Source organism: Lolium rigidum, chromosome 6 (genome assembly GCF_022539505.1).
Source record: "Lolium rigidum isolate FL_2022 chromosome 6, APGP_CSIRO_Lrig_0.1, whole genome shotgun sequence".
NCBI lineage: Eukaryota > Viridiplantae > Streptophyta > Magnoliopsida > Poales > Poaceae > Lolium > Lolium rigidum.
The window spans coordinates 358,930,780-358,945,144 of NC_061513.1; the positions used below are offsets into that span (position 1 = coordinate 358,930,780).

General features: G+C 48.0%; 1 protein-coding gene across 1 annotated transcript; it reads left to right on the top strand.

Moving 5' to 3' along the window:
- Positions 1–8,205: 8,205 nt before the first annotated feature.
- LOC124660774 (proline-rich receptor-like protein kinase PERK1) lies at positions 8,206–12,277 on the top strand. Its single transcript, XM_047198603.1, has 8 exons — positions 8,206–8,734; positions 9,317–9,835; positions 10,455–10,541; positions 10,643–10,713; positions 10,965–11,041; positions 11,245–11,392; positions 11,546–11,707; positions 11,827–12,277. Exons 1-8 carry the CDS (start codon positions 8,206–8,208, stop codon positions 12,139–12,141), a joined length of 1,908 nt encoding a protein of 635 aa, XP_047054559.1. The 3' UTR covers positions 12,142–12,277.
- The last annotated feature ends 2,088 nt before the right edge of the window (positions 12,278–14,365 follow it).

Genomic DNA, 14,365 nt, shown 5'->3' on the forward strand with positions numbered 1-14,365 from the left:
GGGTCCTAGAGCCATTTTCATGAGCAAGTATAGGAATCATTAAGACATAAATATCTCATCAGAGCAGTTAGTTTATTGGTCCCCGACATGAACCTCTCTAATGCAACACTCAGAGTATTGGAAAACGGTTTCTATCATTCCGTCCCTTCAAACTCTCATCATTACATTAAAGTGCAGCCCTATGATCCCATATAGGTGAAATAATATGCATTCGCGTTCGCATAAAACCATCATAGAACAACATAAATGATAAAAATTTGACGAAATACTCATTGCACATCATACAGAATCATAGCCAGATCAGATCATCATATGCCATCAGGAACATGGGGAACTACTCAGTACTCACAAGTGCCAAACATGGTGTGGATCAGAGGCATAATGATTACAACACGATATGAAAATATAATCTCTCCACCAAATAAAGACAAGATGCCAATCACAATCATGCAATAACACTTAACACAGTATCTGGGGTTCTATCTATCACAAAGTATGAGTGGAATGAAGTTGATCTCGGAGATGGTGATGGTGGTGATATGGTGCTGATGAAGATGTTGATGGAGATGCCTCCCCCTACGTCAAGGAGGAGTTGTGATGATGATGGCGTCGATTTCCCCTTCACCGGAGGCTCTAGTGCGGCAGGATCAACCCTCTCCTGGAGTAGGAGAGGACTTTCACCTCCGCCGCCGCCTCAATAAATCTTGGAAAAAATATTGCTTAGGTTTCTGGCGAGACGGAGATGTCTATAAAAAGGGGGGCCGAGGCGATGCTCGAGGCCCAAACGGGCCAGGGTGGCGCGCACAACTAAGTAAGGCGCGCCACCTAGGATCATTTGGCCCTCATGGCTCCCCTCGCGTGCTTCTTTGGGCCACAGTCCTTCTCTTTATGAAAAACTGATCGGGTATTTTTCCTTTTTTAGGTGTCCAGAAGGTCCTTGAAACAGAAAAATAAGAAAAATGAGGTTTTCTGCCTCCCAGAACGTAAATACCAATGAAAGAACTTTGTAGGAAAGTCCCTTAAAACAACGGAAAAAGCATAAATAATGATGGATCGTGGCAAATATCATTCAAAACTAATCATATGAGTCGCTATATTGATTATGTAAAATACACGAATAAGGCTAGACCTTGGATTTTCACCTTGAAAGGTAAGACTATGAACTTCACCTCTCATGCCTCCCCCACTTGCATGCTGCTGCTGCCAAATCCAGAATACCGAGCAAGTCCCGCAACATCGCAGAGACTCGAACCTCCATTGCTATTCCTCCAATCCGGCCTCATGATATTCTTCGCCTCTGATTTCACTATGGACTAGAAAGTCATCTAATGGCAACACAGAACAGAGCTTCAAGCCGCTCCCTCCAGAACCAAACATTTGAAATAAAAGTATGGGTGCGCACGATTAAATACCACCCGATCTAGCAAACTCCGGGCATAAGGCGCACTGTTACATTCACCGGCGGAGCCTTCCGGAACTCCACACTCTAGCCAAATCCAGAAGGACATGCATCAGGTGGATCTTCGTCTTGGCGCGAGAGGAATCCTAGGACCACCACCATTATTTGTGAGACCAGCAGCCCCAACGCCGTCAGTCAATCTTGCTGGATCACCAGAGAAGAATAAGGCGGCACGGAGCACCGAAGATGGCTTTGCCGAAGCCATGGTTCTTGCGCCGATTGGGGTCAAGATGGCCAAAATCTGGCCCTGATCACCGCCACCGCTGAACCGCCGTTGGAGGCGAAGGCCACCAACCTCCACCCACTCCTCCAGGATGATCGGTGAAGTGCATCAGGCCATGACCACCGTGGCCGTGTCACCCGGCGTCCTCAGCATGCGCCCTACCGCCTCCCATGAAGCATCATCACGAAGCCCTCTCCATCCCTCCGTCCTTCGATGGGAGGGCCGCCGCTATGGGCGGAAACGATACCTCTCCCTGGCTCGTGTTACATGTTTATATAGGGTAGAAAAAGCCTCTACCATGGTGTACATTATACGGTATACATGTTGTCTAACAGCCCCCCTTAATCTAAACTTCTATGAAGATTTAGATTACGTCTAAATTCATGTAAGCGTACAACAGGAAGAGCTTTGATAAACCCATCTGCTACTTGATCTTTGCTTGATATGAACTTGATGTCCGGTTGTCTCCTTGCCACTCGTTCACGAACAAAATGAAAGTCTATTTCAATATGCTTGGTGCGTGCATGGAAGACTGGATTTGCAGACAGAAACGTAGCACCTAAGTTGTCACACCATAAACAAGGTACACCAAGCTCACGGAGAAGGGACTCAACCCAAATGAGCTCAGTTGTAGCATTGGCTAGAGCCTTGTATTCTTCTCCTGTACTTGATCTAGACACTTTTGGTTGTTTTCGAGAACTCCATGAGACCAGATTTGGTCCAACGAAAATGGCGAAACCTCCAGTGGATCTTCTATCATCTAAATCTCCTCCCCAGTCTGCATCTGTGAAAGCACTCAACAACATAGATCATGATCTCTGAAATGTAATACCAAAATGGGCAAGAATGGACACATAGCGAAGAATCCTCTTAACTGCAGTCCAATGAGATGTCATAGGAGTATGTAAATACTGACACACTTTGTTGACTGAATATGATATATCTGGACGAGTCAATGTGAGATACTGAAGAGCTCCCACAATGCTGCGATATTTTGTGCTACCTTCAGTGCCCAGTGGCTCCCCCTCAGTGAGAGATAGCTTATCTGTGGAGGAGCGGGGGGTGGGCGAGGCCTTGCAGTCTTTCATACCAACTTTTTTTCAAGAAGATCAGTAGCATATTTGTGTTGTGTGAGAACCAGTCCATGGGAAGAGCGTGTCACCTCAATACCAAGGAAGAAATGCAGCTCACCAAGATCCTTTATGGCAAAATGAACATTGAGTTCCTTGAGAAGGATATCCATGGCTGCATCAGAGGAACTGGTCACAATAATATCATCAACATATACCAGAACATAGATCATAATGGTAGACTTGTGATATATAAAGAGAGATGTATCAGTCTTGGAGGGAATAAAACCAAGATCATGAAGCTTGGAACTCAGCCTTGAGAACCAAGCACGAGGAGCCTGCTTCAGACCATATAGCACTTTATCAAGCCTGCATATGTAAGTTGGAGCATCAGGATGTTCAAAGCCAGGGGGTTGTCGCATTTAAAGTTCCTCTTCCAGAACACCATGTAAGAACGCGTTCTTGACATCTAGCTGCCGAAGACTCCAGCCTCTGGAAACAGAAAGGGCCAGAACAGTGCGAATGGTAGCTATTTTAACAACAGGGCTAAAGGTATCTTCATAATCAAAGCCAAACCTTTGCTTGAATCCCTTTGCAACGAGACGAGCCTTGTACCTGTCAATAGTGCCATCGGAATGTCTTTTGATGCGATATACCCATTTGCAGTCAATCAAGTTCTTATGCTTAACAGGAGGAACAAGGTGCCATGTATTATTATTCAAAAGAGCATTGTATTCTTCCTCCATTGCAACACGCCATTGAGGATGTGAAAGAGCTTCAGATAAATGTTGAGGTTCTCCTGCAGATGTGAGTAATCCGTAGCGCACGGTACCATCCTTATAAATTTTGGGCTGACGGATACCTTGCTGTAGGCGTGTACGCATACCCGGCGCAGAGGAAGCCACAGGCGCTGGTGCTGTAGAAGATCCCGTAGCAGTAGCTGCCGAAGCAGCAGCAGGTGCAGGCGGGGCGGGCGCGGATTGGAGCTCTGCAGTGTCGCATGTCGGGGGCGTGGTCGCTGGAGAGGAGGCTGGAGCACGTGCCTCCTGCGACGGCTCGGCGCGGAGCGGAAGAGGCGACGCGGGAGCCGAGCTAGCGCGGACGCGTGGCAGCAGCAGACACGGCGCGGCGTCACTGTCTCGGGCTGGCAACCAATCATTAGCGGGGCTAGGAGAATCTGGCGGCAGCCGATCCGAGGAGGATGGCGAATCCGCCTGGGATCACGCGCCGGCGTTGCCCCATGGCGGTGTAGACGGGGCAGGGTCTTGCTCTTGCTCTACCGGAGCCATTTCTTGGTCATTTTCAGCGAAATTTTCATCAGACTGATCAAAATCAGAAGCACTATCATCGTAAACTGCATCTTCGTGATGTACCTGATCATGGTTAGCAACAACAGGCACAATAGGCGAAGGCATGTAGTCATGAGTTTGTGCATCCCCAATAGTGGAACTATATGAAGATGCATCAGTGGGAAGTAAAGGAATGTCGTTGCGAAGGCGACGACCAGCATTAGGATGAAGTTCAGCAAAGGGAAAAACTTGCTCATCAAACACAACATCACGAGAGATATAGACACGGCCAGTCTTAACATCGAGACATTTGACACCTTTGTGAAGAGGGCTATACCCAAGGAAAACACAACGTGTAGATCAAAAGGCAACTTTTTGTTTGTTGTAGGGCCTAAGATTTGGCCAACAAGCACAGCCAAAAACACGAAGAGACTCGTAGTTGGGTTTGGTATTCATGAGACGCTCAACTGGTGTCTCAAAATTGATGACTTTGCTAGGGAGAAGGTTTATCAAGAAGGTGGCTGAGAAAAGTTTCATCCCAAAACTTTAGTGGCATAGAGGCATTGGCTAAAAGAGACAAACCAACTTCAAATATATGGCTATATTTGCGTTCAGCGGAACCATTTTGTTGATGAGCATGTGGACATGAGACATGATGAACTATGCTAACCTTTTGAAAGAAACTGTTGAGTTTTTCATATTCACCACCCCAATCAGTTTGCATAGTTTTAATTTTTCTTTCAAACTTTCGTTCAACATACTGTTGAAAGTTTAGAAAAACTTGATACACTTCAGAACGTTTCTTAAGCAAGTAAATCCAGGTGAACTTGCTAAAATCATCAATAAAACTGACATAATACTCATGTTTACCAGCAGAAGCAGGTGTTGGGCCCCATACATCAGAAAACACTTGTTCAAGAGGAACTGTAGAGACACTAGTAGATACAGGGTATGTCAATTGGTGACTCTTAGCTAACTAACAAGCATCACAGACATAGGGATTTATTTCTGGCGAATAAGAGAGTTCATTTTTTATAATTATTTGATGCACCACAAAGGAGGATGGATGGCCTAGACGACGATGCCGTGTGGATGAATATGGCTTTATTGTGGTGAAAGCTTCCTTGCGCCCCCCACTATAGACTGGAAGTAGAGGGTAAAGATCACCAAGACATGGACCCTTAAACAGAACCTCCCTTGTGGCCTGGTCCTTAATCAAAAAGAAAAAAAGATGAAACTCAATGAAAACGCGGTTGTCAAGTGTAAGTTTATGAATTGAAAGCAAGTTTTTAGAGGCACTCGGAACATGTAAGATGTTGTTTAGATGCAAAGAACTATATGGGGTATGCAAAACTGAATGACCAACATGGGATATTTGCATACCATGACCGTTGGCCGTGTGAACATTGTCGCGGCCCATGTACTTCTCATGGGTGGTGAGTTTGCTCAGCTCACTGGTGATGTGGTCTGTGGCACCGGTGTCGGGATACCAGTTCGTGTCAACTCCATAAGAGGTGACATTGGCAGATTTGTCCTGGCGCTCCACTTCATCATCGGAGTCCTCCTTGTTGCAGTCTTGATAGCGCCACCAACACTCGTTTGCGGGATGTCCATGAATAGTACAAATTTGACAGGTAACATCCACAAACGGAGTGGGTGCACGAGACTGACGACGGCGACCACCATCACGCCGGGGACCATCATCACGGCGGCGCCAAGTGGAGTCATCACGGCGGCGTACGGAGCCACCATCATCACGACGATCGCCACGGCCACGGGGACCACGATCATCATCGCGATCGCGGCGGTTGCCATTGCCACGGTCATCATCACGGCGTGGTGCACGGTCATCGTCACGGCGGAAACCGCGATCGTCATCAGGCGATAGCCACAGTCAGCATCGCGGCGGTAGCCACCGTCGCCACAGCTACGGGGGCCGCGATCATCATCATCAGCGTGTCAACGAGAGCGTGTGTCACCCTGGCCGCGACGAACCAGGTTGACAGAGGAAGTGAAGCTGTCGCCTGTGTCCTGGAGCATGGAATGACGAAGATCATGAGCAGTTAACTGATCGTAAAGTTCATCAACAGAGATACCAGGTTGTCCATTAGCGGATGCGGCGGTGTCATTGTATGTCCCGTCAAGGCCATTGAGAAGGTATGTGATGAGTTCACTCTCATCGAGGGTTTTGCCGAGGGCGACCAGCTCGGATGCATAGCCCTTCGTCTTGGCGAAAAACTGCGCCATAGTCATGGAGGCCTTCTTGGTGTTGTTGAGAGCTCCCCGCAGCGCGTTCACCTTGGCAGGAGACGCAGTGGAGAACATGCGCGTGATGGTGTTCCAGACGGCTTCGGTGGTCTCAAGGCCGAAGACGTGGGGGAGGAGCTCAGGCGAGAGCGACTGCAGCAGGTAGCTCACAACTGCTTGGTCGCGCGCCATCCATGCTACATAAGCAGGGTTGGCGATGGTGATGTCCTTGCCGTCGGCGTCCTTGGAAGGAAGGAGTTTTGCAGGTGCACGGTCAGTACCTTCAAGGAGACCCATAACCATGGCACCACGGATGGCGGGGAACACCAATGTCTTCCAGAAGAGGAAGTTGGAGCGTGTGAGCTTCGTTGCCGGCGGAGCGCCGAGCATGACGCCGAGGGGAACCGTCGAGGAAGAAGCCATCAGATCGTGTTGTTGTTGTTGTCGTGGCGGCGGCCGAAGAGAAGGTCTAGGGCAGCGGCTGGTCGTGTCGTGGCGGCCGGGAAGCACAAGGCAAGGCGGCAGCGAGTGTTTTAGGTCGTAGGTCTTGGAGTTTTTGGGTCGTATTGTGGCGGCGGCCGGAGCAGAGGGCTAGGACGGCGTCAGTGTGTTGGGTTTTAGGTCGTAGTCTTGGCGGTGGCAGTGCAGAGCACCGCGGCGGCGGGTCGTGTAGCGGCGGCGGTAGCCAGATGGGCGGCGGCGTGGCGGCGGTGATTTTTTGGGATCGTTCGGCGGCTAGGGTTTGGGAAGAGGTGGCTCTGATACCATATGGGCGGAAACGATGCCTCTCCCTGGCTCGTGTTACGTGTTTATATAGGGTAGAAAAAGCCTCTACCATGGCGTACATTATACGGTATACATGTTGTCTAACAGCCGCCACCGCCACCGAAATATTTTTTCAACGGGAGACAACGTTCCCATCGACAACGAGATGTGGATGTGGTTACTCCATTAATCTGAAGAACAGTTAGATTTGTTAAACTCAATCTTTGAAGGTGCTCACGGAGATAGGGTGTACTATGTGTATTCATAGTGGTGAGTGTATGTACGTATTTGTAAGCGTTTGCGACTATTTACTTTGTTTCAAAAAAAAATTATGAGTGTACGCCTGACAAGTCATTCTCCTCACATGCATCTTTGGACTCCCGTGACATACATGCCGCCTGACACCTGTCGTTTCCAAAACTGCTCTCCATGTGGCATCACTCTTATGACAAAGTGGGTCCATATGGAAGCAAACAGCCTTCACCAGTCGCGTAGCCGGCGCGGTGCAAACGCGAAGTCTTGAGCGGAAAGCACCTGATTATGCGGGATCAGTCTTATGACAAAGTGGCCCCACATTTGAGCTAGTCCCACCACCAACCGCCTCGCCACCATTGTGAATGTACCACCTCTTTCACTGACACGCGGGATCACCTAGTCTGTGGCCCGCCGGCCAGGGGCGGGAGGTGGGTCGACGGCGGGTGGCGGAGAGACACGGGGTACAGGGAAATGGGGTTCGCGGGAGCTGAAAGCGCGGGTAGTCCGGGCCGCGTGAAGGTAGCGCCGCACGTTTACCGGCCACTGCCGCGCTGTCGCTCGCCGTGTCTGCAATCCTCTCCTCTCCTCCCGCTTTTATTCCGCCGTCGCGTCACCATTAGACTCCACTCCCCACCTCGATCGCGTAGCTACCTAGTGCTGCTACGTGCTAGTAGCACTTCTTCTCCAGCGAGTCGCAATCTCCGGAATTCCCCACCACCACCGCCGCGAGTGAAAAGCGTCCCCTTCCTTTCCAGCTTATCTTTCCCTCCCCGGTGGTTTCTTGCCCAAGTTGGTGCAGGCACTAGGAGCAGTGCTGCGGCACAGTAGTACTAGCAAGGAAGCAAAGCGAGCCAAGAAGGCGGCGGGGTTTCTGACGCCGCATGCGCGCGCGCGGCGATGTCGTCGCCGCCCGCCGCGCCTGCGCCGGCTTCGCCGCCGACTAATCGCACGGCGCCTCCACCGGCGGCATCGGCTCCACCCCCTGCCAACTCCTCCTCACCTCCCCCGCCGGCGCCTCCGGCCTCCTCCCCGCCACCTTCTCCCCTGCCACCGCCGCCGCCGGCGACGCCCACGCCCTCCGCGCCGGCGCCGTCTTCCGGCAACACTCCCACGTCCCCATCGACCCCTCCTCCGGCGACGCCCTCTCCCCCGTCGACCACGCCGTCTCCGCCCTCCGACAGGTCCCCGCCGCCACCCCCGGCGGCCTCGCCGCCGTCCTCGTCGAGCTCGGGGCTCACGACGCCCGTGGTGGTGGGGATCGCGGTGGGCGGCCTCATCGCGCTGCTGCTCGCCAGCCTGCTCTGCTTCTGCCTGCTCAAGAAGAAAAGGCGGCACCACCCGCACCACCCGCCGCCTCCGCCGCCGCCCCACCACCTGCACTACTACGGCCACCAGCCACCGCCGCCACCACCGCCGCACTTGAAAGGTGAAACGGCCACCCTTGACTTTCTCTCGCAGCGGATACAGATCTCTCTCTTTGTCTCACTACCAAGTCACATCGCTGTCGCTTGCAATTGTTTGCTCTTCTTGCCGTGACTTCTGACGTACAAGTGTGACTTACGTTCCTGTTTTTTTTTCTTCCTGAGAATCATTTAATCATCTTGTAATAATGACTCTATGGAGATAAAAAAACATCAACAAATTCGGCAGAATATGTGTGTCTTAATTTGCGAGTCCTAAATATGGCTGATTTTAGAATACAGCAGTGATCATGTGGATTCTCATCCGTGTTTGAGATACTCCAAATGGTATTTGATAAAAAAAAAAATAAGAACACAATACGCACTAGGTCTGCATTTGTGCCATTGTTTTCTGGGGTTCATGGAATCTCTTTTATGTAAGCCTAATCTATGAGTAGTACTATTGTAAATGCGTTTACTTCAATCTCAAACTTTCTGCAATCATTTCTTCTTGATTAGATTCTGCAACAGGGGAATTCCTCTGTACCAATAGCTATTGTCAACACGAGTTGCTCACATCTTTAAGGACAATCCTTGTTCTGCTGCAGGGGATCAATACGGTGGGGCGTACCAGAATTGGCAGCACAATGCCCCTCCACCACCACCACCTGACCATGTGGTGAAGATGCATTCACATCCTCCCCCCAAGCCGGCTCCTCCTCCTGTCAATGTAAACAGCAGCGGTTCTGGTTCAAATTACTCAGCTGGCGGTGAGAACCGAAACCCGCAATCGCCACTTGGAAACGCCCTCAGCTTCTCAAGGTCCACTTTTACTTATGAAGACTTGGCCGTGGCGACCGACCAGTTCTCTGACGCTAATCTTCTCGGACAAGGTGGTTTTGGATTTGTTCACAAAGGGGTACTTCCGGATGGCACGGAAGTTGCTGTGAAGCAATTAAGAGATGGGAGTGGTCAGGGAGAGCGTGAGTTCCAGGCAGAGGTTGAGATTATCAGCCGAGTGCATCATAAACATCTCGTGACACTGGTTGGTTATTGCATTTCTGAAGAAAAGAGATTGCTTGTCTATGAGTTTGTTCCCAACAACACATTAGAATTCCACTTACATGGTATGATTTCTTTCTGTGTTTTAATCATTACCATGTCTTCTCTTTTAAAATGCCTTTTAGTTCTATCGATAGAAGTAAATTAGGACATCTTTTGTAAGTTTTGTTCTTTTTTTCGTAAATATCCTGGTTATTTCCTTTTTATGATTATCAGCTGCCATATGAGTTGTGAGCTAGTAAATATCCAGGTGAGTTACAAAGTTAGACCTATGATATTAGACAATTTTATTTACTTTTTGGCTATGAAAAAGAAACCTTGTTCGACTAAATTCGCAATTGATTGTTCAGAGAATAAAATAGCAGGCTGCCGGCCACTCCCTGAACTGTTAGAGAGTTTCATTAATGGTAACAATAAGCACAGCTATACCCATTCCAGTAGATATCAGGGTTAGCCCCACGTTTCTTCAACCTTTACCTTTTCTCAGATTTTCTCAAAAAGGACAATACTTTCTTATCTTTTCATGTAGATTCAGAAAGCATAGCTCTGAAGCTCATGTCGAAACAATCTGCATTACCTGTGCACATAACTCCTTTCATGCAAAACATCTGCTATACTCATTTGGTCTATATTCTCTTGAACATTTTTTTCAGGCCTTAAGGATTATTTTCACTTTCTTTTCAGGTAGGCGTGGACCAACCATGGATTGGCCTGCAAGACTACGTATTGCTTTGGGTTCTGCGAAGGGATTGGCATATCTTCATGAAGACTGTGAGCTCACACCCATACCTAGTTGTTATGCTTTTTAGTTTTCTTTCACCAAAAAGGTATGTAGCTGTTTGTCTCATGATTTTACTATTTTTATTTCACAGGCCATCCTAAGATCATTCATCGCGACATAAAGGCAGCAAATATTCTTATGGATCACAGATTTGAAGCTAAGGTACTATATGCATTTCTTTTTGTTCCATTTCTATGTAAAATGCCGTGCCTTCCTTTTCCCCCGGCCCCAACTAAGTAGCTGGTACAGGAGTGTAACCCTGAATGTCAAACTAGTTGATATAGGTAAATTCAGAAACTGATTACAGTTGCGATAAACTGATGTCTAACCAATCATTATAAATAGAGTCAATATCAGCATACTGATACAGACTGTTGGTTGCGTAATTCACAAAGTATACCTTCATTTTACAGGTGGCAGATTTTGGACTTGCAAAGTTAACTCCTGATAATGACACCCATGTTTCCACCAGAGTAATGGGCACCTTTGGGTAAGTTCAACCTTCCAGTGAAACCTTATCTTTTTTTTTTGGCGTGGTGGTGTTGTGGGTAGTGAAATATTATCTCAAATGCTTGAAAATATAGGCTCAATAAAGATGGTATATTTAGTAAGCAGTCGATAGGTTGTAGCAACTAACATGCAAGATCTGATGCATGAAAATTACTGCCCTGATAATCTTGACCTTGCCTTTAGGTACCTTGCACCAGAGTATGCTTCTTCTGGCAAGCTCACTGAGAAATCAGATGTCTTCTCTTTCGGAGTAATGCTTCTTGAGCTAATAACTGGGCGCCGTCCTGTAAGTTCAAAACAAGCGCATATGGATGACAGCTTGGTTGACTGGGTAAGTGAAATTTGTTGTCCGCCGTGCTGTTACTGCAGGGTCAACTTATTTCTTGTTGTAGTTTTACTCATTTTATTTTCACAGAAGGGTCTATTTGGAGAAGGAGTATTTCTTGTTCAATTTGTATTTGATGATGTCCCTTTCTCCCTGCAGGCAAGGCCTTTAATGACGCAAGCACTCCAAGACGGTAATCACGATGCTTTAGTTGATCCCCAGCTGGGGACGGAGTTCAATGATAACGAGATGGCAAGGATGATAGCCTGTGCAGCTGCATGTGTACGCCATTCTGGTCGGCGACGTCCACGAATGAGCCAGGTACATTCTATGCCGGTTTCTTCTTTTGTATCCTAGTCTCGTCAACACAATTCATCTCTCTACTTCGACCTCATTTCTGTTGTGTTCTGGAGTGAAGCTAACCTCGATGTAACAAACAGGTTGTTCGGGCCTTGGAAGGCGATGTATCACTTGATGATCTGAACGAAGGCGTTCGTCCTGGCCACAGTCGGTTTATGGGATCACACGCAAGCTCCGAGTACGACACCAACCAGTACAACGAGGACCTGAAGAAGTTCAGGAAGATGGCACTTGGTACCAGCAGCTTCCAGAGCAGCCAACAAACACCGTCCAGCAGCGAGCACGGCCACCAGGACCCGTCCACCGCAGGCAGCGATAGCCATCATCACACGCAGGAGATGGAGATGGGGACTAAAAAGAGAGACGGCGGCGAACCTGAAGCTTCAGTTACATGACCCCTTTCTTTTGCTGGAAAGTTTCATTGACAGGAAATGTGTAAATCCCCATCTTAGCCGAGTTGACATAAGCTGCTAGCTGACTTGCTTGCACCGAACAAAGAGAACATATGTTGTTGAGATATATAGTTTTTTTGTAGCCGCGCCTATGTTCTTTTATATCGTCACCGATTCATGCAGTGTCATTGGCATTGTTTTTTTTTTTTGGTCTACCCTCCATCTCCTGAAGATTGTCTGAGATTTATCAAAATTTGGATGCATCTAGATTTAAATTTTGATAAATCTCAGACAACATTCATGGGACGGAGGTCTTACATTGGCTGTCGTCTGGCATAGTGTTATGCTTGGAGGAAAATTCCTAGCGAAATGGAAAGAAAAATAATTTTAGCATGACGTGTGGAAGGTTGACTGTCCCTCAAGGCCACATTTGGCACAAGAGCTTTTCCTGTGTTTGCATTGTATTTTCCCAGCACTACCGAATACTCCTGAAAACTCTACAGGGTTGTTTGGCAGGCCAGGCTTGGACGGGCTTAACACCAGCAACTAGCTGCAAACTCATCTACAAGGCTAGTCGATTGTTATTCCCTGACATACTGGTGTTGTTACTCTTGCCGATGTTGAATGACTGCTTTAATGGTTGCGCGCGTGCACGCAACTTTGGTATTGCGGCTCAAATTAAAATTATAGAAGAACTTTACAGGTCTATGGTTCATTATCTATTTTTAGCCGCCTTCAGAAGAGTACACGATTATGTTCTGGAAGAAGAAAAAATTTAAAAACCTCGAAGATTTCTTTTAGTCTTTATTTTGTAATAGTTGGAGCCAGCTCGTGTATCTCTACCATGTACTATTTATTACTATGAATAATGTGGTATTGATTGTAAAAAAAAACTAGCTGAAAAATCGTCGTTTCCAAGCCCAACCGAATACTCCCAAAAACTCTCCAGGGGCCGGTTGACAGGCTTGGACGGCGGACTGAACGCCAACAACCACTTGAAAACTCCTTGTGGGGACGAATCTACGAGCATCTCCAGCTGCGCCCCTCAAAACGTCCACCAAACGGCGCCGGATAGAGCGTTTGGGGGACGTGTTTTGTTCGTGCCGTGTTTAGGGGACGTTGCTCCCCAGTCGCGTCTCCCAAACGCCGCTCCAAACTTTTTTTATAGAGTTTTCGAAAACACAACCATTTATTAAATATAGCATACAAATAAATATGTTTGCCGAGATTGTTTTTAAACGAAAATACAACAAACAATAAAACAACTAAACAAATGTAATAAATGGGGCTAGATCAAGGTGTCGCGGCATTTGCTGGTAATCCTTTGATCCTCCACATATGATCAACAAGATCATTTTGAAGTTACTCGTGAACATTGCTGTCACAGATCTCTGCGTGCATGGCGAGAAAATCAGCAAAATCTGCAGGCAACTCATGATCAACCTCCGCAAGAGGGCCCTGACACTCATAGGGACCAACATGTCTCCTGACATGATTCTTGTGGTCATCCTCGATGATCATGTTGTGCATGATCACACAAGTCTGCATCACCTCCCACATTTGGTCGTGAGACCAGCTTAGAGCAGGTGCAGGACAATTGCAAATTGAGTTTAAAGCACACCAAAAGCCCGCTCGACATCATTCCCGCAAGCCTCCTATCGTGAAGCAAAGTGGCAATTCTTCCGACTCGATGGAGCCGAGATTGTTTTGATAAAAGTGGGCCATTTTAGATATATACCATCGGCTAAATAATAGACTTTGGTATATTGGTGGTCATTGATCTCATAGTTGCATGCAGGGCCGGTCCATAGATATTGGGGGCCCTGGGGCAAGACCGTAACAAAGGCGTTCTTGAATCTTGATGTCAGCACTAGGTGGAACTCCACATATTTTATGTTGAAGGCTGCTGTGAGCTATGAGAAAGTTTTTGTAAGGTACACCGAACGAAGATCCTTACTTTGCACTTGATCTACTTAGTGATAAAGGTAAAGAGAAGTGCATTGGAGTTCCGGATGAGACCGATTGGGAGAACTGTAGGAAGATGGCGGACTAACAGGCCTAGGTCGGGGCCCCTTCCTCCCGGGGGCCTAGGGCGACCGCCTCGTTGCCCCGCCCTATGGGCTGGGTCTGGTTGCATGGTGGAGCATGACCTTCCACTAGTTTCGCTGAACATCGGAGTCCGTCGCAACACGTTGATGTTATTGTGTGATCCCGCCTTGCCAAAGAA